The 26,778-nt window shown below is 37.8% G+C and overlaps 1 protein-coding gene across 4 annotated transcripts; it reads left to right on the top strand.

Moving 5' to 3' along the window:
* Nucleotides 1–25,997, top strand: LOC121870764 (radical S-adenosyl methionine domain-containing protein 1, mitochondrial-like). Of its 4 annotated transcripts, none has more exons than XM_042372710.1 (7): nucleotides 1–269; nucleotides 1,939–2,001; nucleotides 2,528–2,632; nucleotides 11,066–11,212; nucleotides 14,522–14,667; nucleotides 21,495–21,601; nucleotides 25,218–25,997. In XM_042372710.1, the coding sequence occupies exons 2-7, from the start codon at nucleotides 1,960–1,962 to the stop codon at nucleotides 25,925–25,927; spliced, it is 1,257 nt and encodes a 418-aa protein (XP_042228644.1). In that variant the 5' UTR covers nucleotides 1–269; nucleotides 1,939–1,959; the 3' UTR covers nucleotides 25,928–25,997. The 4 variants fall into 4 exon arrangements, with proteins under 4 accessions (XP_042228644.1, XP_042228643.1, XP_042228642.1 ...); XM_042372708.1 differs by having other exon boundaries at nucleotides 4–269; nucleotides 1,939–2,212; XM_042372709.1 differs by lacking the exon at nucleotides 2,528–2,632 and having other exon boundaries at nucleotides 1,939–2,212.
* Nucleotides 25,998–26,778: the final 781 nt, after the last annotated feature.

Raw genomic sequence — 26,778 nt, 5'->3', positions numbered from 1 at the left:
CTAAATCCGGTACTGTACTGTACATTATTATAGCTTACAAAGGAATGATAGCTATACAAAATAACATAGTATACTTCAACTGATTTGGAAGACCTATGATTTAACACACTCGGGGTACTGTTGTTTCATCTTCGTCACTTGTCCGCTTATTAACTGGTTACGAAATCCAGCCCAATTATTTCAACGAAAAATAAAGGAATTATATTATAAAAGAAAACGTACCATATGTCTGTAGTTCAAGCGACCCGTTGAACAATAACACAAACAAGGTAATTGATGAAAGCCTTCGTTTAAACTGTTCATATAGTAAAATAAGAACAAGTTGCAATATAACTTGTGAGCTGTGTTCTGGCATGAATTTATTTTTAGAATGGTAAAACTGGTAAAGGTCAAGTCTCTGACCATAATCCTAATGGTAATTAAGCCTCGGTTTTCCCGAATGTTTTTGATGTTTTATTCGATTTTAATATTGATATTCGTCGGAAATCACTTTTGTTTAGACAGCCCCCCTCCCTCCCCCAAGCCAAAACAAGTGATTTCCGACGAAAATCAATATCAAAATCGAATAAAACACATCAAAAACTATCGGAAAAACCGAGGCTTCATCTCCAGAATAATTTTGAGACAACCTAACCTAACCTAACCTAATTTAACTTGAGCCGTGACGTCACAGGGATAAGATGAAAAATAACTTACAATTTTTAAGGTAAACACACACCCCATCTCAGTTATTATTAATTTGCGACAGAAATATCATTGAAGAAATGTCGTCTAATTTGAAGAGTTAGACCCAAAAAACACACCAAAATAATTGTAGCTAATTATAGTCCGAAACTTAAATACTACTGTAAAACCAAAGGTAATTATTAAGATTACTAGTGCTGTTTTATCTTAAAGAATTTCACCTTCCCACACAGAAAATTGCCATGGAGTTTAGGGTGACCACAATGTCTGGTCACTCCTGTGTACCTTAGAATTCGTCGATAAAGGTGGAGAACACGGTTAGCATATTATACGAAGTACTTGCTTTGATATCTGGTACCAATGAAGGTAAAATTTTAGTTTTAGCCATCCCTATATTTTTCCGATGGTTTTTAACGGGTTTTGAATGGTTTAGAACTTACCTAACCTAACCTAGCCACAGAACCCAGGAACTATATCTAACCTAACCTAAATTCCTAAGATTCCCTGGATGACCAAAATTGAAAGAACACCCCAATAATACAGTTTTCTTCAAGCGGCATTGTCTTATTTTACACTTCCCAGTTGTTGCACTGAATCACACATTTCTTCTTCACTGCCACATTTTGAACACTTGCACATCCCTCCAACTAGTCCATGTTGACAGATGAACTCTTGGGGATAATCTTCATCCTCCAAAGCACATAACTTGTGATATGATAAAGAACAATCCCACACAAGATGCCATAACTATTTAGTTAAATTCAAGATGGCTTTCTTGTCTCCCCTTGTGGAAGAACAATAAGTACAGTATAGGAACATACAGTCCACTCAGAAACCAATTATATTCCAAAGAATTTGGAAATGTATCTAAACCTATATAATGGTATTTAAATCCAACTAATATACACAGGAAGCTTTCATCTCAGATATCACACCTTTGTTCTGTATCATACTGTACAGTATAGTATGCACTTCATTCCAGGTGAGGGAGTTAGCTTGGATGTGTAGAATACTGTGTTCGTTTGTGAAATAGAAGCAACAAGCATAAATATAATGAAATTTGTATTCTGTATGAAAGTAATTGTAATGTTATGTCATAAAGGGTAATGTAGATTATTAGAGACTTTCAGGAACTAAATACAGTACAGTTTTAAACACATTTTTACTCATACATTACTCTCCTAACACTATTCTAATTTGTAAAATATTCTGTTGCTCTGTATTTGTTACCTAACCTAAACCATGATATTTCAGGATGAAAATTCTTCAGCATTTATGGAAGTATCACCAAAGAGGAGTGATCTTTGCAGATTTAAGGTACCTGAATACCTACAGCACTGAAAAATTCCCAAGTTCAGAAGAAAAGCTTTCACATGCTTATTTACCAAAGTCATATTTAAATACGGGATCTGTATATGTTCACTGGCCATATTGCAGACAGAGGTGTTCATATTGCAATTTTGTCAAGTTTATCCCCCACCCAAATTCACATTGGACTATTCAAGATAACATACTTGAAGATGCCATGGTAAGTAAAATATTTTTAAGTGATGTATTCATACTTAACTGTAGATCTTAAAACATTACTGTCCAAATGAACCCTATTGGACAAGCCTTCAAGTTTTATTGAAGTCTTGTAAACTATTATGTTACATTTTACATTATGGATGTTGTTGGATGTTCTTTATGCATCTTTTAACATGAAGACGAAAATGGTGTGAGGGTGAATGATTAATATATATTAATGCAGTGTTTCCATACCATATAACTTATCTTCTTTTATTTACCGGTATATTGAAAACTTGAATATTTGCCATCTAGATGACAAAATAAATTTTTACAGGTTAAGGAGTTACAGCACAACCTTCAGCACTCACACATTTCTTCTGTACAATCCGTCTTTTTTGGTGGTGGTACACCGTCCCTTGCAAGACCACATATGGTTGAGGTAAGAAAGAATCAGTTGGTAACAATACAGTACACATACTGTACTTGTTTTATGAGTCACAGGTTATTGAAAAAGTACTGTGAGATAGCCCCATCAGAACACCAACAGGGAAACCCAACACTGGTCTGGGGCTATGTGCATTGTGAAAGAAGGCCAACTCTTCTGTTGGATGAATGTAATCGACTCCATAATAGTTACTTCCTCAACCAAACCAGGAATTTTAAAGCAAGCTCTGACTTTGATATAATATTAACTACAAAAGTTTGTTAGTTAAACTAAAAGGTAGACTGTCTTGAACCTTGTAATATACTGTACTGCACTAGAATCTCTGTCTTAAACATTGGTCTCAAACGTTGGGCCTCACATTTTTACCTGCCCCTTTCTTTTGTCAAAACTGTTGACTGTAATCTGCAGAATTCCACAATACAGATATTTCATCTCTACAGTATACCAAAATTATTGGTAAGCAGCTAGTTTAGTACAGTACAGGGAGTTTTTTGGTATAAAATAAATTAAAAAAACTCATCCAATGCCAAACTTTGTTAGGTATACAGCATATGAAGAAGTTCAGTATTTTTAGTTGATAAATTGTGAGCGGAATTTTCTGCTGAGCCCAACCAACTCCAACTGCCTTTCCTACCCCCCTTCTACACACACAGAATTAACTTTCCACTAGAGGAAAGACTAATTATGGTGATTCATATTTAAAATCCTGGTTAATTTAGGACCGGATTCAATTTACATAACCGGTGACTACAGATAGGGGAAATACCCCAGAAATTTCGTCGATACCCTGGAGATCCGACGATGAGGGGAGAAGCGGCAGAGCTGTTTTGAGTTTGGAGGGTGGTGGCGTGGCGAGAATTTTTGCCACGAGAAGGCTCTGCGCAATGTCGCCTATTCCCACCTTTCTGCACTTATTTACATTTATTTTTCGTTATTTCCAACTTCATGTATCATTTAAACATACCTAAAATAACCCCCGCTTGATGTGCTGTGATAAGGCAAAATATGAGTGGTGATGGATCAGCAAATATTAGTAGACGACATTTTTTTTTCCGACTTAGTGTTACACAATCATGCCCCAGTGATAGTTCCTTTTGTGCTGTCCCATTTAGGGGCAGCTTGATGTGATGTACAGTAATAAGGCATAAGAATGGTGATGGACCAGCAAAGGTTGGTAGAGACCTGAACTTTCCACCCTAAACACAGGTAAATAAGTCAATTTATGCTTTACATTTCCTATTTAATGCTTCTTATGCTTGCTTTATATGTCTGCTTTATTTTCTTGCTCGACAGTGTCCACTACAGAGATATATCAAGGGTAGATGAGTTTTATGGAGGGTGGCTGGTTCCTAACCCCCTGAATTTGTTATACGCTGTATTCTAATGGGATTAATTACAGTACTTTGATAACCGTTGATTCACTAACCAACAATTTTTCACGGTTCCTATATGCGTTGATTATCAGGGTATCCCAGTGAAATAAAATTACCGGTACACTTTCACTTAATTAATAACTCATACTGTACAGTATTGTCCGAATATTAATTTAAAAAAAAAATCTTACATACAGACCTTTCAGGGTTAACAAGTTACTTTCATATTCTTATGTAGAGAAATGACGCTATGTTTGTACGTGTGCATACGTACATACATTGGCCTTTTTCCGTTCTCACTTTTTTCTTTACCCTCAATGGTTACTTCTATTGTTCCGTTAACATTAAATAACAGTACAGTACTGTACTGTAATAATTTTTTTTTTACATTACTGGTAATTTTACTACAGCTACAGCCAGCGTCTTATCTTTCTCGGTTTCAGATGGCGAACCATCGTCATGTGTAAAAACACTGACAACAACAATGGTGTCCCGCCTCCTCTCGTGTTTTAAGTGACTACATGTACAATTATTATTTGTGAATTGTATTCATTTTGCATACATACACATTAATTCAGTAATACAAGAGGTCCCCGGGTTATGAACGGGTTCCGTTCCTGAGGACATTCGTAAGTCGGATTTGTACTGTACTTAAGTCGGAACACATACTATATATCCCGACTGTACTTAGAAAACAATGTTTAAAATCCCATTATATCATAGCCTAAGTCATTATATACATCTAAACTCACTTAATTTAAGAGAAAAGAAGAAATAGAATGACAAAATACACTAAATGAAAGTAAAAAATAAATCATCACGTAAATAAAATACTGAAAATTTCAAGTTTAACCCCATTCGTATCGGCGGGCGTTCGTAATGTGAGAAATGACGATATGTTTTTGTGTTCATACATACTCTGGGCTTCCACCCACAACTGAGTTCTTTATCACTAATAAATAGTGAATTGTATGGTATTGCATAAGTTGCATTAATAAACATTAATTAAAGTAGTGAATCCCTTTTAGCTGGAATAATTGGTGTAGAGCTCTCTGGAATTTTTTCAGGTACTGGGAAGTTTCCTTGAATCTAAATTGTGTATTTTGCATGGACAGACACTATTGCATATCCCTAGAATGTTTCCGGGGTTCTTGAGAAAGTTTTCCAAGGTTCTAAACTATGCATCAATGCTGGAGAATGTTTTCCAAGAATCTTGCACAGACAAACACAGCTGTATTTATTTATGCAAACGCCACTGTACATGTACAGTAATGTATATTGTAAATACTGCAATCAAAAAACATTACACAATCTAGATAAACAAAATAAAATATAGAGTACTCACCAGCATGCTGTGATGCAGGCAGGCCAAATGGTGACACAGGTATGATACAGGTTGACCTGCTTTGTACTGTACAATCTGCTGTGACAGGTGGTGCTAACTGTCACTGTCTTCTCCCTCCATGAAGGACAGAGGCAAGTCAAGAATGACATGTCTTAACACTGTTTCAACACTATTCTTGGCCAATTGTGTCCTGGTATAGTAATGTACAGTACTGTACAATGGAAATATATGTACAAACACTAGTGAGCAAGAAATGAACCTTGTTGAATGGTTGCAGGCAATGAACTAAGTGTGCCCTGATTCATACTAGGCTTGGGGGGATAATCTGGGAGATACATTAGCCTATCACAGGCATCCCATGCAGTCACATGACAGCTACTCACCCAGCACTTGAGGACCTGGGAGCATGATGCAATCTTTCATCACTCCCAAAGAACCTTTGTCCCCAGGTCCGAAGCAGAAAAGTTTGCAGAGATTTTCTTGCCATTTTCTCAGATTTTTTTCCGGAAATTCCACATTATTTCATCCTTGGAATTTGTTCTGATACCCAAAACAAAAAATGAGGGAGAGTTTCCAGAATATTTCAGAATTACACATAATTTCATCCTTGGAATTTGCTCCCAGACCCAGAAAAAAAAATTAGAGAAAGTTTCTTTAAGTCTCGGATTATTCCAGAAACTGTGCATTACAGTACAGTACACTATAAATTATTTTGGTAGGAATTTGTTCCCAAACCCGGAAAACAAAATTGGGAAGAGATTTTTCCATAATTTTCTCAGAAAATGAACCAGATTTTCAACCTCGGAAACTCGTTCACAGACACAGAACGAAGAGAGTTTCCCTGGAAAAATTCCAAGCCGATTTCAATTCCAGGTATTGGAAAGTTTTGGCTACTATGGATTCTGGCTAATGGTGAAATTCAGAGCCGATTTCAATTTCGAGTATTGGAGAGTTCTGGCTAACAGGATTCCGGATAATGGGGAGTTTACGGTTTATAGTTTTTATTTTCCATTTATTTGACCGTTTTGGGGGAAAAGGGATAAAATGCCACACAAAAGATGTGAAAAGAACACACTAAGGACTGCACCCATTATTATTGCTTTATTTTAATGGTAATTAATGATTTACTATACGACGATTCAACTTAAAGCCATATTGAAGGACACATTCCTGTCGTAACTCGAGGCTTTATTGTACTGTACTAATTTTTCATATTTTATAGTTTTATATTATGTTTTCTTTATTTCTAAGTCACATTAGGGAGTTGTAGTACAATATTATACAGTACAGTATAGTCTTCACTTACGCTATCAATTGAACCCGTGGAGTTCCGCGTAAAACGAGAAACGCATAAACAAAATAACAGAACATATGGGATTAATTGAAATAGAGACTGGGCCAACCCTCAAACTACACTTTTTCCGACACTATACGTACGTTGTAGTAAAAATAACATCTTAATTTTATGATGGTATGCACACACAATTAATATTTAAGAGAAATATCAACAATATTAGGTTTTTTAACACTTACGTTAGTGGAAAAGATGGCTGGGCACACGGGGATGGGGGGTTGGTTCCGAGGCAGAGGACAGATTATTGGTGCTCACCTGTATCACTTGTATCAATTGTATCACTATCCACCACAGAGGCTTGCAGGGCCTCTTTGTCAAACCCCTCAAAGTCCATATCCTCACTATCACTGACTTGGGCCAGCTGTGGTGGGTGGCGGGTGAAGAACTCGGTAATGTTTTGTTGACTGGGCGACCTTGTGCGCACCCTGCCCGTGCCGCTTCCCGCGGAAATGATGGAATGAACCGTGTAAATAAAAATTGTCGGTCTGGTAAGCTGCCGTGTAAATGACCAAACGTGAAAACCAAATCCGTGTAAATCGAGACTATACAGGTACTGTATCTGAATACCTGTTTTTAAAATATTTAACAAGGGGTTCAGTAAAATATAGTTTGGTAACACACATCTTTAATAAACACTAAGTACCATACATAATACTGTACATAATGTTTTATTGAATAAAGAAGACAGGTAATGGATTATTGTAATTATATTGGAAAACATAATTGCCCCCTTAGGGTCTTCTGATCACAACCTTATTTCTATTAAATCAAACTGGGCACGACCACCTCCCCCACCCCCCTCTAAACGTCAACTATGGCACTATCGGAGGGCAAGCTGGCAATCCTTGCGAGAATTCTTCACCGACTTTCCTTGGGATGAATGTTGCTTTTCCACTCGGGATGCCTCAGTATGTGCTGACAGCATTGCTGGGGTTATACAGAGTGGTATGAGTGCAATTATCCCATCTTCTACCAAAACTTTCACATTACAATTTTGGTTTGATCGCTCCTGCTCTCTTGCTTGCAGGGTGAGAGATAGGGCATATCGAGCTATGAAACTATCTCCTCCTATTACCCACACTTCTTTCATTACTTCTAGGAATCGTTGTAAGGCTATTCTTCGTAGGGCCAAGCGGAATTTTATTAAAAGAAAGACCGCTGTCCTGACTAATTCTTCCTCTAGTAAATCCTTCTGGTCCTTAACTAAAAACATCTGTAACAACTTCTGCACTCCTTCTTTTCCTCCCCTTTTCCGTCCCAATAACTCTATAGCCAACTCTCCCCCTGACAAAGCCAACCTCTTTGGCACCTTATTCTCCTCTAATTCCACCTTAAACGATTCCCACTCTATCCCTCCTACCCCTGCACCTCCTACTGAACCTATGCACTTTCCTATAATCTCCACTAGCAGGGTTGCCGGTGTGTTATCCAGGTTGGATGTGAGTAAGGCGCATGGACCGGACGGAATACCCCCTCGTGTTCTGAGGGAGTGTGCTGAAGCCCTGGCCCCTGTACTTGCTCGCCTCTTTCACCTTTGCCTCAAAACCAAAACTTTTCCTTCTTCTTGGAAGCATGCCTTGGTTCAGCCCATCCCGAAGAAGGGTGACCATTCTAACCCCTCTAACTATCGCCCCATTGCCCTAACTTCATCCCTTTCCAAGATTTTCTAAACTATCTTGAACTCCCATTTTCTCCGTCACCTTGAACGCCTTTCTCTTTTGTCAGATCACCAGTATGGCTTTCGCCGTGCGAGATCTACTGGTGATCTGCTCTCCTATTGCACCCATCTTTGGTCATCCTCTCTTAGGGACTATGGAGAAACTTTTGTCGTGGCCCTCGACATCTCCAAAGCATTTGACAGGGTATGGCACAAGTCTTTGCTATCTAAACTTCCCCCTTTTGGTTTCTCTTCCCCACTTTGTTCTCTCATCTCTAGCTTCCTTGAGAACCGATCCATGGCAGCTGTTGTCAATGGATCGATTTCTCGCTCTTTCTCTACCAATAGTGGCGTCCCACAGGGTTCTGTTCTTTCACCAACTCTCTTCCTTCTTTTTATTAATGATTTACTTCACACTACAACTAATTCTATCCATTCTTACGCCGATGATTCCACTCTTCACTCTTCCTCACATTTTCCCCTTCCTCCTAACTCTCAAACTAGATCTGTTTCTAGAACTGATATCATTACTTCTATCAATGCGGATCTGTGCAGCATCTCTGAATGGAGAGATACAAACTTGGTCAAGTTCAATAGTAACAAAACACAATATTTACCATTTACACTTTGTAAATTAGACGATCTCCCACCAATTACATTTCAGGACGCTATCATCCTCCCAAATTCTGAAATAAATATATTAGGCCTCACCATTTCCTCCAATATGTCCTGGAAATCACACATCCTTAGTTTAACTAAAGCTGCCTCCCGAAAGTTGGGAATGCTGTACCGATGCCGCAACTACTTCACTCCTGAACAGTTGCTCCAAGTATATAAGGGATTCATTCGTCCTAACTTGGAGTACTGCTCTCATATCTGGGGTGGCTCTTCTTCTGTCCAACTATTAGATAGGGTGGAATCAAAGGCATTTAGTCTTATTAACTCTCCTCCTTTAGTCGACAATCTCTCTTCCCTTTCTCTTCGCCGCAATGTTGCTTCACTCTCTCTCTTTTACAGGTACTTTAATGGGCAATGTTCAGTGGATTTGGCATCCTGTGTACCGCCAGCAAGGCCGTGGGTTCATAACACACGTCTTGCCCGCGGTGCCCACCGTTTCTCCGTGGATGTCGGTCACACGAGAATAACCCGTTATAGTACCTCCTCCTTTCCTCACACAGCCAAACTGTGGAATGCTCTGCCTTCTTCTGTGTTTCCATGCTCTTACAATCTGTCTCACTTTAAAAAGCTGGTTTTCCGGCATCTTCGTGGTGTAGATTAATACAGTACAGTATTACCCCTCTTTACACGGTTTCACTTTCCGCGATTTCGCGATTTCTCATTTACGTGGTACCTTGCCAGAACCGGACTTTCACTTTCCGTGGTGCATCTACTCATATACGCGTGAAGTATAATTTTTTTTTATTTTATTTAGCTCATAAAATTCATACAAATTACCCGGCCAGAATATAATTTACATTGCTGGAATTCTTACAATATGATGATCATTTTGAATATAAACATCATGGATTTTGCATTTGACATACAAATTTTAGATCTAATTTAATAATTTGGTTTACACAAAGCAAGTATTTTATCTTTTGTGCAAAATATATGAAGTTTACATTCAAAATATTCCCTGACCTGCAAGGAATCCAGAAATGTCAATTATATTATCCTAACTTTAGTCTGAGGTATTATTTATTACTAAAAGTTAAAATCTAGTTTTTCACCCAACATTTCTCTGGTAGGGAGGGAAAGTTGGGGGTGGGGGGAGGGTTGGGACCGACCGACCATCTGGCACGGTTGGAAGAGGGGGGAGGCAAGTTGGGGTACTTTGATTGACAGATAGTGTCGTGAAGAATATTTTTTTTTTTTATAAACTGAAGATATTTGTTTTAGCTCATAAAATTCATACAAATTACTGGACCAGAATATAATTTACATTGCTGGAATTCTTACAATATGATGATCATTTTGAATATAAACATCATGGATTTTGCATTAGACATACAAATTTTAGATCTAATGTAATAATTTGGTTTACACAAAGCAAGTATTTTATCTTTTGTGCAAAATATATGAAGTTTACATTCAAAATATTCCCTGACCTGCAAGGAATCCAGAAATGTCAATTATATTATCCTAACTTTAGTCTGAGGTATTATTTATTACTAAACGTTAAAATCTAGTGTTTCACCCAATCATTTCTCAGAGAGGTAGGGGCCAGTGAGCTGGGAAGAGGGGGGAGGGGGATTTGAGTCCATTATTTGAATGGACATTATCCTGGCGACTGTATTTCTCTTAAATATTAATTGTGTGAGCATACCATCATAAAATTTAGATGTTATTTTTACTACAACATAGGTATTGTGTCGGGAAAAAGTGGAGTTTGGGGGTCGGGCCAGTCTCCATTGGAATTAATCCCATATGTTCTGTTGTTCACTTTCCGCGGTACCCTGTGGGTTCAATTGACCGTGTAAATCGGGTACTACTGTATAACCTTTTTTTCTATTTTTACAATTTCTTTCCGTTCTTCCCCAGGCTCCGTTGTGGGTCATTTGACCTGTGCCCAGGTGGGCTAATTCCCGTAAAAAAAAAAAAAACTGTATATATTTCCATATGAACAGGTGATAGGTCAGATTATTAACTTGCAGGAAGTATAAATTTAAATATTAAAGCTTTTATTTTTGCTTTACAGAAAGTCTTGGCAGCAATTGAGGAAGTATGTCATTTAGAAGAAAATGCTGAAATAACACTTGAAGGAAATCCTACTTCCTTAGAAACAAAGAAGCTGAAAGACTTCAGAGCTGTTAAGGGCATCAATAGGGTTTCCATTGGTGTACAGGTATGAATATTGCATCAAAAGTTTGGTTTTGTTCTTTATACTGTTGTCATATAAGTCTCTAGACAAATTTTTTCATCCAGTACAAATCAATGATAATATTTTTGATTGCAGGTTTCATGTTTGGCTCAGACTAAATCACTGACCTATGTTCATCCATAAGCTTCTTTATCTGTAAACAGTGGTCACATATACGAGATCTTATTTGTTGACTGAACTAGATTTTACAAAATTAAATAAAAAAAGTAGGTAATACAGTACTTCCTAAGTATAATAGATTCCTCGGGAGATAATTTGATATGGCGATTCTAAGGAAGAAAGATGGGAGTCTTCACTGTCACACATAACATACATACGGTAGCTGTATTAGGGTTTCTTGGTACCCCATCTTAAATTTCTTTTTATGGGTTAGCATTCATTCTTCACCTTATTGGAAAGGAAGCAGTTTGTAAATTTGCAGTTACAGTATAACTGTGTAAAGAGTGACGGGTGTATTAGAGTTGTTAATAGGTATTGATTGTCCTCTGGCTTTTTCTTTTTAAAGTTTGCTATATTGAGAGACAGTTCCAAAAGTGAAGGGTTCATCATCTTATAATACATTGGTTTGTAACATTTTTTGTGTGATAGTGACACTTGTAAGTTGTGCTTTAGATGACAGGACAGCAGTAATAAGAGATACTATCCCTTGCCTACTAGCACTGCTAAGCATTAATGGCAGACACCAGGATCAACCCCTCGGCTTCAAGTCACCAGAGAATGGAAGCTAAGACACTCACTTGTCACAGAGTTTGACTATATCCTTTAAACAACATCTGATCCAATACCACCAGTCTGATTTAGCTCATATTTAATGGAAAAGTTTTATTGTGTTACTCCCTTGTAAAGGTTTCTGACAGTGTAGTGCACCTTCTTAAAGATGGCTGCTGTCTAAAACTGTAGTACATTTATAATTACAGTATACAGTGGGGTATGCTATAACGAACGGATCCTACTACGAATATTCCTATAACGAACAGTTTTACCTATAAAATTGAGAATGCTATAACGAACGCAACTCCTACAACGAACGCGGATGAATACGGGACTATTTCGCCTGGCGCATGAATATTGTTGTACCGCGACCCACAACAAGAGCGTCAGGCGCCATCTTTGTCTCATTGTGTAGCCAGTGCACCACTGTTATTGTTGAAATTTCGTCTTTTGATGTGGAAATTCGCATTATTTGTATAACTATTTTGTTATACAAGTATACAATTGTAACAATGAATCGTCCAAAGCAAGTGAGAAAGCTAATAACCCTTGAAACTAAGAAAGAAATTATAAAGAAACGTTAGAATGGAAGAAGCATTGCGAAACTTAGTGATGAATATGGGATGGCTAAATCGACTATATGTACGATTTTGAAGAATAAAGGGGAGTTAAAAACTGTGCAAGTGGCTAAGGGAATCTTTAGACTTAGCAAAGCAAGGTGTAATGTGATTGAAGAGATGGAAAATTTACTCTTAGTGTGGATAAAGGAGAAAGAAATGGCAGGTAGTAACATTAGTGAAGCTATAATTTGTGAGAAGGCTAAACAATTGTTTGAGGACCTTAAAGCCAAGACTCCCAGTGGAAGTGATAGTGCTGTGCCAGTGTTTAGGGGTACCTGCATGCTGAATAACACTAAGGTAAGATAAAGTACCGTATTTTTTACATTTTCCACAGAATTTTTTCAGTGTTAAGTGGTTGTATTTGGGGGCCTGGAACAGATTAATCCTATAACGAATGAATGCTATAACGAACGAAGTTCTGGAACCAATTACGTTCGTTATAGCATACCCCACTGTAGTCTGGTTTTACGCGGTTAATTAAACCCATGGAGGTCCGCTTATAAAGCGAAAAGTGTAAAAATAAACAGAACCTATGGGATTAATTGAAATAGAGACTGGGCCGACCGCCAGACTACCCTTTTTTGGCTATCGCTGACACAATACGTACATTGTAGTAAAAATAACATCTTAATTTTATGATGGTATGCACACACAATTAATATATACTGTAAGAGAAATATCAATAATATTGATTTTTTTAACACTTACGTTAGTAGAAGAGATGGCTGGGCACACGGTGACGGGGGGTTGGTTCCGAGGCAGAGGGGCAGATTATTGGCCCTCACTTGTCATTCTATCCACCACAGAGGCTAGCAGGGCCTCCTCGTCAAAACCCTCGAAGTTCACATCCTCACTATCACTGACTTGGGCTGGCTGTGGTGGTTGGCGGGTGAAGAATTCGGTGATGTTTTGTTGACAGCTAGCATTGATGTGGTCGTGATACAGCTGAACATAGGGCTCCTGGCATTTCAACAGATGGTTATTAGACACTTCGTGGCGATGATTGACTGGGTCTTTGACAAGAATGAGCTTCATTCTCTCGGCTAACTCGATGACTTCCTTCACATCAGCATGTGTTAGTTTCTGCTCTTGTTGTTCTGTAACACCTCGCTGCTCACTGATGTCATCATCTTCCAACATCTCGTCCGCAGTCACCTTAGGTTGCCTGATTACCTCCAGGATGTCGTGGTTGGTGGTCTCGGAGAAGCCTGCAGCTCTAACACCCTGTGCAGCCTCTCTTGCATTCTCCAATGCCACAGCAACACACTGAGCCTTGGGGAAGCCATTGTGTAGAGAAAAAAAAAACACTGGTTCCTGGGCACGAGTGAATATACACGGAGACAGTGAGATTGATGAGGCGGTGGAGAGCGAGGGTGGCGGGGGTGGCAAGGATAACTAGACCAATCATAGCGCGCGGCGGAGGGGGTGTGTGGGTGGTAAGGGTACGTGGCCCAATCACAGTCCGCTATGTCACCGGCGCGAGTCTGACGTCAGCGCCCAGCACCTTGCCCCACCGCTTGCCGCATATATGATGGCATTTATCGCGTATATAATAATTATCGCTTCTGGACAGGTGCCACGTAAATGGCCGTCCGCGTAAACCCAGACCATACTGAAATCTAATATTCAATAGAACGTTCTTTAGGACTCCGTCTGTCAAATTTGTGTCATAGTTGTATGCATTCCAATATTGCATACTCAAGTAAGTGCCTCAATGGCCATTAACCCCTTTATGGGGATGCCACTTTTGATATTTTATTTGGCTAATGCCAGATGATTTTATTCATGGAGATCCTGTACAGACTGGATGGGGTGATCTGATATTAAACTGCATGCCTCTGTGATGGGCAGAGAAAGTGTATATAGTGGTAGGATTCTCACATGTCAATTACTTTCCTTGGTAAGAAAATGGGATTCCATATTTCAATACTTCATATTTCAGGCCCTTGATGAGTCTTCCTTAAGGTTGCTGAATCGTGACCACAGCATCAAAGAGGCTATGCAGTGTATTCATGTTGCCAAACAACTTTTTCCAGGCCGAATGTCCATAGATCTAATTTTTGGAAGACCTGCCCAGACAACACAAAGGTTAGTACATTATTGAAAAAAATAAAATAAAAATAAAAAAAAATAAAAAAATAAATTGTACAAGAAATATGTGTATTTTCTCATTGTACAGTACTAGACCCTCAATACATTGTGATTCAATACTTTGATTTCGTTATTTTGTAGTAACCTAAATTACTTGCACTTTTTGAATCAGTCGGACTTTAATTTGCAGTACAAGCCCAGAAAAATTAATTACTGTAAATGGACCACAACAAATATTTACAGTGTTTACGTAGTACAGTACAGGGGTGTATTGTGTAGTGACTGAATATTCCTTTAAACCTTACAGTACTATGAGCAAAGAGATAAAGGAAAGTAAACTATGTAGTTGTCTTCATCTGGTAGTATTAAGAACAGATATGCAATTAAAGTTGGAGAAAATTAAGATAATCACTTAAAATCCCCTGAGAGCTGCCCTTCTATCTCCAAGCAATAATTTATTTTCTTATCTGTAACTACTCAAGTGCTGTATGCAAGTGGATAGAGTAATTTAAGGTAAGAAGCCAAGACATTATCACAATAATAATACTGTACAGCTGGCAGGAATTATTCAAGTGACTAAATTATCATGTGTTGTTGAGAAGAAATCACATGCAAGAATTTTTAAGTGTTATTTCTTTAAATATGTTCCTAGGGGCTATTTTTAAGAAAATTTTCTCATGCCAAATGTACTGTATTATGCAGTACTGTATACAGTGAACCCTCACTTTACGCGGTCAATTGAACCCACGGCGGCCCGCGTAAAGTGAGAAACGAGTAAAGTGAACAACATAACATAGGATTAATTGAAATAGAGACCGGGCCGACCCCCAAACTCCACTTTTTCAGACACAATACCTACGTTGTAGTAAAAATAACTTTTTAATTTTATGATGGTATGCACACACAATTAATAATTAAGAGAAATATCAATAATATTAGGTTTTTTAACACTTACATTAGTAGAAAAGATGGCTGGGCACACGGGGATGGGGGGTTGGTTCCGAGGCAGAGGGCAGATTATTGGCCCTCACCTGTATCACTTGTATCAATTGTATCACTATCCACCACAGAGGCTTGCAGGGCCTCTTTGTCAAACCCCTCAAAGTCCATATGAGTCCATATCCTCACTATCATTATCACTATCACTGACTTGGGCCGGCTGTGGTGGGTGGCGGGTGAAGAACTCGGTAATGTTTTGATGACTGGGCGACCTTGTGCGCACCCTGCTCGCGCCGCTCTCCGCGTTAAAGGGTACACACACCACGGAAAGTGAGCATTCCGTGTTCGGCAGGGTACCGCGTAAAGTGGGACCGCGTAAAGTGGGACCGCGTAAAGCGAGGGTTGACTGTATACATGTACTTCAATTACAAATACATAAAACTTTGAACAAACCTTAGTTGCTATAATAAGGAATATAATTTTGAAGATAAAGCTCTGATGGTGATCGACAAAGCACCTGGTCATCCACCAGCTATGGTCGACTGGTGCAAGAACATTTAAGTTGTGTTACGGCTTTGCTGCAACCCATGGACCAGGGCGTCAATTCTACATTCAAGACGTTCTACACTCAGCGTATCATGGAGCAGCTGATTGAGGGGACCGATGGAGAAGGGAAACCTACAATCCGGGAGTTTTGGAAAAACACTACAACATCAGAAAGCCATAAAAAACATCAGTGATTCATGGGAGGCAATAACACAACAGAACATGAACGGTGTGTGGCGTAAGCTGTGACCCGAGTGTGTGCACAACTTCGTTGGTTTCCCTTCAGTGCCTGCAATAAGGAAGACTATTGTGACTCTTGCAAAGAAGGCTGGATTCGATGAAGTGGATGACGCTGAAGTAGAAGACATCCTCGACTCTCACAATGAAGAATTTACGAATGAAGACCTGATAGAACTGGAGAGGCTTCAGCAGGAAGAAATGCCACTTGCAACAGGAGAAGATGCTGATAAAACTCCAACGCAACTCCTCACTGTACAGAACCTAAGGAAGCTGATTTCTTCATTTGAGATGGCGATGGATATGGCATTAGAAATGGACCCTAATGTTGACAGAAGTTGCACTATCATCCGCAATGTCAAGAAAGACGTACATACTACGAGGTGCTTGAGGAGAAGAGGAAGAATACACAACATATGACTCTTGATGCATTTATCACGGCCAAACCTTCAACCCCCAGTTGAGCGTTCATTATATCGGATTCCGTTAAATCTAGTGTAATGTATAAATATAAACTACAATAATGTTGAATTGACCCAGAGGGTACTCCACCTCCCTCCTCCTCGAGCATTTTCTTAAATTCTAGTATTAAGTTTCCTGCAGCTACAGTATCACCACTGGCAGACTCACCAGTCACTTTGATATTAAGGAAACTGTACCATTGCTTAAAATACTGAAACAAACCTCAGCTGGCTTTACACTCTTCGTCTTTAGAACCTCCACCTTCATTGGCCTTTAAGTCATCAAATAAAGACTTGGCATGACATTGATTTTGTTCGTAAGTCCACATTGCGAGCATCTTTTCCATTTTCTCCATCACTCCACTATGAGTGCGACTTGTCGTATTAGCACTCGTAGACAAAGCACTTCCGACACTGGTGTTATTTTTCTCGGCACTAGCACGAATAGTATGCACTGTGGTAGTGGGTAAACCCAACACTACCTCTATGTCCACAGCACGTTCGCCGGCTTTAAAGTGATGCAAAACATCAATCTTCACTGCAAGACTGAAGTTTCTTCATTGCTTCTTGCAACTAGCACTACTAAGAGAATCACTTCCTGGTTGTTTTGAAGCCACTTCAGTGGGAAAAATAGAGCAAAAAACAATGTGAGCAAGGTGAACACGAGGTACACAGAGCATGCAATGGCATCCACACTCGGCAGGTGTATGCGAGACGGATTCTCTGCGGTGACGTTGTACAGCATCACTAAGGTGGGCAAGGGAAAGTGTGTGGAGCAAATTATTACCGTCTGACCAGCAATGTAATAACGATTTTACACAATGTTGTGTGGAGCCTTGGTATAGAAATAGTTTTGATGTAATAAAATAACGTTAACTGGGACAACAATAAGCTCAAGTAATTGAATATTAATATAAAGGTTAAAACTGGTAAAACTAATTTAACCATGATATGGAACACACTTGATAACATATCAACATGTATATGCAGTACCTTAAATGTATATTGTGGTACAGGGTACAGAACATGTGATTAAGTATATTTAAGTACAGTAGAACGTTGATTTAAAGTGATTCAATTTAAAATTATTGATTGAAAGCGACACCCACCCTGATGTTTACCGCCAGACACGTCTCTGGACACGCTACACAGCAGCCCGCCACCCTCCCACATACTCAGTTCTCGCACTGACGCTCTAGTGAACGGACATATTGTGTGACACTATCTCCTCCTACCATGTGCATCAACCATCGCCACTACGTCCAAGAGGCCAGCCACTACATCATTAACTACCCCAAAGACCATGAAATCATGGCAAGCAATTACACTGGAGCAGAAAAAGAAGGTGATGGAAGCACTGCAGCGAGGAAATGGTGCTTCATGTGTGGGGCGCCAATTTGGACAGTGATGTGGATAATGAGCTGGTCGAGTTGGGCTCTGCATCTTGAGAGGATGAATTGCCTAAGTAAAATGGAGTGAAAATCTATTTTTGATAGCATAAAGCAATTAAAAACTAAGTTGAGAGGAAAGTGAAAGTGCTTGGCGAGTCAGACGAGAGGCAGGTGGTGCGCGGCACTAGAGCGACCACCCTCTCACATCAGCCGATCGTTAGTAAATAGACAATTTCACATCCTTTAATTTTAGCTGTGTTGATTTAATGTGTGTTTGTTTTAGCAAAATACTACAAAAAACAATATTTCGTTTATTGTAATGGGCTGAGGTGCATCTGGGTAGAATTTCAGTCTTTTTAGTATTTTGTGTTTCTCTTAAGTACCCAACTAAATTATTCCATTGAAACAGCACTTCGATTTAATGCGAATTCGGTTTAAAGCGAGACCCCTCTCGGAACGTAGCTTATGTTATATCAACGTTCTACTGTACATCTAACAGTAATATGCATCTGGAAGTATCTGGCATCTGTAAACTTTGCTGACACTTCAATAGATAGTACCACTGTTTGACTGCACAATTTCCTATCTTTTTGTTTTATGTACTGTATTACCACTGTGTAGCTTTGACAGTTCACCCACAAGTCACGACATCCCAAGTTCTTTTACTCCATCACTTACCTAGCCACCTTGAATCTAAATAACTGCTTCATGGGCTGTAGTGGTTCAGAGTCAAGACGTGTTATAATTTGTTAATAAATAAGTGTTTTGAAATGATGGAATAAATATTAAAGTGAGAAAAAGTGGTGTCTTAAATGAGTTTTTGGCATATTTTGTATGCTCCAGTACCATACTGTACTCTTTATTTCCTTTTAAAATACTGTACTGAACATAAAATGATATATCGTGATTCACTATTTAAAGATCATTCTTGATCCCATTCTTGCAGTGTATCGAGGGTCTACTGTGTAGTACAGTACTGTATTAAAATTTAGTAGCAGTTCAAATTTAAGTGATTTTTTTTCTTTATCCTGTGGGACAGTAAGTGACCTAAGTGGCACCAACTAAAACATCTCTTGGCAGAAGCCACCAATCTCAGGAACTTGACAGTCTAGCAGCACTTGCCTTGTGAATAAGAGTATAGTACAGCAATTGCTGCCAATTATTTTTTGGCAGTAATAAATACAGTTGCTACAAAGTCAATGATTTAACAACTTAAATACAGAACATGGTTATTTTTAGAAGTCTATCGAAATGAAGAATAAAAACATACTAAATCATAAGTTACGTACAGAAGATCTCATATTTCGCACGATTTCATTTCGCGTTTTTTAATTTCGCGAGCACTACCTAATGTAACCAAGTCTTATATTTGCCGTAAAATATTGTGAGATTCAGCCAGCTGAATGTGAGATCCAACCAGCTGAATGCTGGCCACTGTCTTGTATGACATCACAGCCCTCATACCAGTTACAGTCATTTCTGCTACAACATGTGTTTTGTCAACGCGAATTGGTTGCAACGCGATTCATGAATAAGGGAACGCTGTTTGTAAAATGCGAACTTTTGCATACAAATGTTGGCTATTGCGTGATTCCATCCTCGATGTTCTTTTTTTATTTTCAATTTTTTTATTTTTACGGGATATGCCCACCCGGGCACAGGTCACTGACCCACATCGGGGCTGGGGGGCAAAGCTGTAATAATAATAATATTAATAATAATTCATAGTAAATAATAATAATAATAATAATAATAATAATAATAATAATAATAATAATAATAATAATAATAATAATAATAATAATAATAAAGAATAAAAAAAAAATGATCAAAAGTGAGAAATATACTTAAGTATGTTGTGTTGTCAATAGTGAGAGAAACAATTGAGACCCTGCAATTCTGTGTGAATGAGGCAGAAAGTCAGATCAGCAACCTGGGACTTGGTCAAAATTTTTGTGATGCCATATGGCAGCAGGGTCTACTATAGACAATACATTATGCTTCCAATATCTTCCCAGGTGGTAGTACCTCCCTGTTTGGTAGTGGGGTTATGCAATGTTTACAATTCACGTTCGACATCACATGTTCAATTGATTCGTGTCTTGTTTGTGAAGTGTTTTTTGAGAGGTAGTACTCTGTAAATTTTGTTGTTGTTTTTTTTTTGCAAATTTTGCTGTTACCCATAAATACTGTATGAAAAGAATAAGTTAAAAGAATGTTTTTCGCAGTGAGGACTAATAACGGTTTACATCAGCGCTCTCTGTTTACATCACGTGATCAGTTGAATCACGCGGTTTCTGTCAATTACTCCGTAATTCTCACTATTTTCTCCAATTTTGTTGTGTTAGCGATAAATACGGAAAGACAAGGTAAGAAGAATGTTTCCAAGAAGCGTTCTGGTGATCGAATTGCCGGTGGTGAACGTAAAAGGGGTTTACAAGAATGCAACTATCGCGTTGTAGCCCAGGCCATCCTAACGACCGCCCGGGCTGTTATTGTGTGCATTTTTTGGGTGGTGCTACCACTTGGGGGTCCTATTGGTGCGACAGACTCACCTAAGCAGCCAAATAAGGAAAAGGAGAAGCGGGACTATCATATGGGAGTTAAGTTTGCCGGGTATTCGATGCAGGATAAGCAGCGTCTGATTAAATTACTTGAGGAAGGCCTAAAAACAAGTCTCCGGAAAGCACAATCAAGTCAATAAAGGCAGAATTTTTATCATTTGGAGGTTATAAATGGGAAAATCAAAGGTTGATGTAGAGTGGCCAGTCTATATTGTTATTTTTCTCATTAGTTTATGTATTTGCATTTGGCAAATTTTAATTTGGTGCAATTTTTCCAGTCTATATTACTCGCGAAATACAAGATCTTACTGTACAGTACATTTCTTAGAACATATCACGATATGAAAATGCTGTCGATATATCAGACTGGGTATAACCAATATTATTTATTTTCAGTTTTGGCTAATTAGTATTGACGGCATTATTTCAACAATTGATATTACTATATTCAAATAGTTTTTATTTGTCTGAAAATTTGTGAAATCACATTCTCATGGAATATAATTCTGTAAAGTTAACAAGTTGGGAATTGTCACAAACTTGCCAAAAATAGAAATATCAAATTTCCATATTTAACAGTGTCAAGATACATTTTGGTGGGGGGAAATAATACTGTACGGTATACTCTTTTGTATGATTCATATGATCCTAAGTTTTCACTATCAATTAAAAAAATTTCATTACAGTTGGGCACAGGAGCTGGAGAAGGTGTTGAGTTTCTGTGATGACCATATTTCACTGTATCAGCTGACAGTGGAGCGTGGAACTAAGTTGTTTTGTCAAGTTAAATCGGGTAATGTGCGGTTTTTATTTGTATATTTTAAATCCATCAAAAATTGGATATAAAATAGTATGGCTGATAGTGTTTGAATGTCTGGTTAGTTTTCCATAAAGATTTCTTATTCAGAATGTACTTCTGGTATTGTTATAAATATTGTGATGAATTGGTATGAATATTTAACACCGCTAGAATTGCAGGCAACTAATTTTAAGACTAATGTTGGTGGTACAGCAGTAATATGAGCATCTCTCACCCTATGCCATGGGCTTGAGTAAAGGCCATAAATAATAAAAAACAGACCAACTGCCCAAATGGTTAGTAAGCTAAGTGATCGAATGATAAATTAATGGTGAAGGTCAAATATCAAAACCATCTCTAAAACAAACCATAGTTCTTTTATATTTGTACAGTAGTACAGTACAGTACTCCCTCTTTATCGACGGATTTTTTATCGACGGTTTCGATTATCGACGGATTATTTAGCCGGATTTTTATTTTGGCACCAAACAGCTTCTCCCAGTCCTCTCCTTGAACAGGGCTAGAGGGTACGTGTTTTTCGAATCGTTTTCAGTTAAAAAATTATTACATCACACGTATATTTTACCTAAACTGCGCCTGAATGAATATATTCTCGGAAATAAATAGTAGTTTTGCTGAAACGTGATGTATTTCAATGTAAAATAGGATAAAATACATGACGAAAACAAAAGACTTTACCTAAGCTTCCGATGTTCTTGAGATGTTACTCGTTTTTTTAATAGTTTTCGGTTAAAATTCTGTTATATTACAATGATATTCTATTCATACTGTGCTTGATATAATACATTCACGGAAATGTAATATTTTTGCTGAAATGACGTACGTATTACAGTGGAAAGTGGGATCAAATCGTGACGAAAACAATGACTTTCGCTTTCTTTCGTTCAAAAGATGTTACCGTAATCACTTTTCGAATGGTTTAGTTAAAAAACTGTTGTATTACAATAATATTCCCTCCTAATTGACTTGAATAAATACTTGAATGGAAATATACAATATTTTTGTTGAAACTACCCGCGTTTCAGTGTAAAGTGTTGTAATAATAAATGGTAAACAATTTGCCTTGGGCATCCGGATTTTTGGACTTTTACTGTACTGTACACTGTTTTGTTTACTGTAAGGACCGATGTTCACTTCAATAAATGAAATCGTAAGTTTGCTAGTATTTTTGTCCACTTATTATATTATTATTTATACACTATTATTTAAGGTTATGTGTAAAGGAAACGCATTAATGCTTAAAGGTACATTTATTCAACATATGCTAATAATAGTTAGAAAAATTACGTAACACGGTATCGACGGTTTCTTTATCGACGGCCGTTTACAGAACGTAACCCCCGTCGATAAAGAGGGAGTACTACTGTATAGCCAAGTACCAGACACCAACGTATCCACAACACTGTAAAACTAGATTGTAGATTCTTTGGTAATTTTACTCCAACAATATTAACACTGAAATTCTAACAGAACAAAACAACTTTAACTGTGTGATAATGCTGTACAGTAGCTAAAACAACTCTCTGTGCAGGTGGGGGTCGATATGCTCCGAAATTTTACGTGTGACTAGTGACAGCCCTCATATACCAAAATTTATCGTCCTTGGTCTCATTGTTTCCCACAAACTGTGCACAGATAGTTGTTTTAGCTATTGTACATATTCAGTGTATGGTTTTAAGGATAAATGAAATGATTATACAGTGGTCCCTCGGTTAACGAACTCAATCTGTTCCAGCAGGTTGTTCGTTAACCGAAAAGTTCGTTAACCGAAACCATTGTTTCAATGGGTTTTTGGGTAATTGGTTCCAGCTCACTGAAAATTTCCTAAATTCAACAAAAATGGTAGAAAAGTTCACTTGCTTTGAGGTGTGTATGTAGAAGACTCCTGGATGATGATGATGGGAATTAGAATGGGGGTGGAGGAGAAAGAAGAAGAAAAGGCATTGGGGTGGAAGAGAAGTCACCCCATGGCACCATTTCATCCATAAAATTTTAGTTCTCTTGGTGTATTTCAAGATTATTTTCTTTAAATCAACACTGCACTGCATTATATATTGTCAATATGTAAAATATATTTCAAAATGACCAATAATTTGCTTGGAAACACAGAAAAAAAGCGTTTAGTTGAAGAGAGTCTCAAGCAAGATGTTACCTCCACTGAAAACAGAGAGAGACTAACGCCTGTCTGGTGTGTTAACAGGCTGGATGGCACGCCAGAAACTAGTTTCTTTACCTTCAATTATGTTCAATAATTGTTAAAATGACTAAAAAAGTTAATATTAAACTTTTAAAATTATTGAATAGTATAAACTTCTTGATATTTACTAAAATGGTAAGGAATTTAAGCCCTAGAACCGATTAATGTATTGGCGGACTGATACTAAAGCTGGTTGCCCGGCCAGTGCAAGCGAAAACATGTTGAGGTCGGTTCGTAAGAAATTCGTTAACCGAATTGAAGATTCTTATGGAAGGCAGTTCGTTAATCGAAATTTCGTTAACCGAGGGATCACTGTATTACTAAATAAAGTCACTGTTCATATAATATACAGAGGGTACAGGTTTTTAGGAATGCAGCATGCAAGTTAAGTGGACAATGACTGAACTGTATAGATGTATGTAATTTAGTATCTTTTGGCCAACATTGGACAAAGGTAAGACTCAAATGTACTGTATTTTCTAAGCATATCATGCTCCCCTAAGCAGTGCTTAATTTAATGGTGAGTGAAGCAGGAGCATAATAGATTCCACCCATTAGTCCATAAAATGGACTAACTGGTGGAACCTATTATGTTCTAATCTTGTTTACAAGGTATCTTAAAAATAGATGAATGCATATTGATCAGACTTCCATACCTTTTTGAAGGACATGGACAAAGAAATTTATATTAAAGATAAACGACAGGATGAATGGATGCTTAACCAAACTGATACAATTTGTATTAAAGATTTTAAACAATTAACTTTTGGCGATCGCTGCTTCAAGTCAAGATCAAAAGTAATTGGTCTACTCAAAGGGCATACCACATTGTTGTCCCACATTTGTAACATTTTGCTGCAAATTGGTGATTAGGATTAACCACAATTATTCTACGAACAGATTTAAATTATAAATTTCTCTATCAATGCACCAGTGGGAGCACCTGTGTTAAATTACAGCACCTGTACACTGTAGTTATTTTTTAATCAAAATAAATATATATACATGTATAACCAATTCTCATTTTCTAACCCTTTGTCTCATACAAAATCTCTTTACCTCCTGATCTTTGTGTATCTGCAGTTATATATAATCTCCCTATAAATAAGTATTCTGGTCATTCTAATTTTAAAAATGAATTCAGGATACTAGACATGCAGTTTTTATAGATTTTTACAAAGATATTTTAGAACAGTTGGTTTAAATTATGTCTGAGATGCATGATTTTGGGGACTCCTTTTTCTTTTTTCTTTCTCACTTCATAAGTTTTAATGACTACTATGGGTCCGTAACATTTTGTTTCATTAAGTACAGTACTGTACTGTACATTGTCATAAAGATATCCAATTAACCAATTTGATGGTCTAATGTTTACAGATTTTTTCTTTTCAGGGGAGGTAATAATGCCAAGTACAGACCAAATGGCAGACTTATATGAAGTAGCAGTGTCCTTGCTCGACAGTTCAGGTTTCACGAGATATGAGGTCTCTAATTTTGCCCGAGGGTATTTGGCAGAGTGTGTTCACAACAAATCCTATTGGCAGGGTTTACAATATATTGGTGTAGGTCCTGGTGCTCATAGCCGTGTAGTTCCAAAAACTATAAGTGAAAATAATAGTGTTGATAATCTTTGTATTAGTAAGTTTTCCAGAAAGGAAACACATTTTAATAACTCTAGGAATAATGAATTGCATTCACTTCAAAATAACAATTGCCTTTCAAAAAATGATTATAATAACTATACAGTTCGTGAAGCAAGAGTCAATGCTGCAGATCCAGCAAACTGGTTACGAGAAGTGACACTGAATGGATCTGGGGTACGTAAAATTACACCACAAACAATGTTTGATGTAATCTGCGAGTATGTAGCGTCTGGATTAAGGACAAACACAGGAATTACTGCTGAAACCTGGAATATATTGCTACCCCACATTACCCTTTGGGAAGCATTTCATGAAAGTACTGTTTGGCTTCAAGAAAATAAGTTGCTGCAAGTGTCCAGTGAAAGGGTAAAAGCTACAAGACAGGGATTAAATGTGTTAGATTCTATCCTTCCATATTTATTAAATATATTGGAAGAAAAATTTACAAAATTTGATTAGATGTGTACAAACTTTTGTTAACAAGCAGATATATCAGTAATAAAAATAAAGATCTCATTCTGGCACAAAACATTTAGTTTTTGTTAAAGCTGAATCCTTCCCTGCCAAAATTTTTAAATGGTAAGATATTGGTGTGGTAGTTATGTACATTAGGTATGAAAACTTGCTGCAATAGTTTAAAATCTACAATCATCACTGCAAATAAAGATTTTTCCCCCCAAATGTGACAGCATGTCAGCAACGCCATGCTTGGAATTTTAGGAACATTCTGAAGCTTCCTCCAATACACTTCGAATTTAGCCCTGTATATACTTGAAAATTCTTTCAATTTATCCAATTGTTTTTAGAAATGGTGCTGTTTTGCCAGACAGCAACCTTAAAGTTCTATTCCATTCAGCAGTAAATTTTAGCTTTACTGGTGAATTTACCGCAATCATGGCTCTAAAGAAGAAAATTAGTTGCATGTCAGTTACTTTAGTATAAAAAACGGAGGTTATAGGTATACATACAGGGGGACCTGAATACAGTACAGTAAAATTTCTGTTAGTCGGAATCCCTCTTAACAGGAACTTTCCGATAACCGGAATAGAAATGTTCTCGGAAAATTGTTCCTAAAGACGTAATTTTCCGGATTAGGAGAAAATTTTCCAAGGGGCACATTTTCTGGAAATTCCAATAAAATTTTCCCAGTACCTGGAAAATTCCGGGGATGGGGGAAGTAGCCGATTGAATGGAGGTGGTTGCTAAGACGAGTTATGCCGAGGCATTAACAGGGCCACGAGAGGTGGCGGAGAGTAATGCAGGATCAGAACAGGTTCTACAGCAGCTCGGGACTGAAGAAGTGTGTCGAA

This window comes from Homarus americanus, unplaced genomic scaffold, assembly GCF_018991925.1.
Source record: "Homarus americanus isolate GMGI-L3 unplaced genomic scaffold, GMGI_Hamer_2.0 scaffold49310, whole genome shotgun sequence".
Lineage (NCBI taxonomy): Eukaryota > Metazoa > Arthropoda > Malacostraca > Decapoda > Nephropidae > Homarus > Homarus americanus.
This window is presented reverse-complemented; position numbering and strand designations above follow the sequence as displayed.

Coding starts and splice junctions, on each gene's coding strand:
- LOC121870764 (XM_042372708.1), top strand. CDS start 1,940: ATGAAAATTCTTCAGCATTTATGGAAGTATCACCAAAGAGGAGTGATC. Junction 2,213..2,527: donor ACATACTTGAAGATGCCATG/GTAAGTAAAATA, acceptor AAATTTTTACAG/GTTAAGGAGTTACAGCACAA. Junction 21,602..25,217: donor GTTTTGTCAAGTTAAATCGG/GTAATGTGCGGT, acceptor TTTTCTTTTCAG/GGGAGGTAATAATGCCAAGT.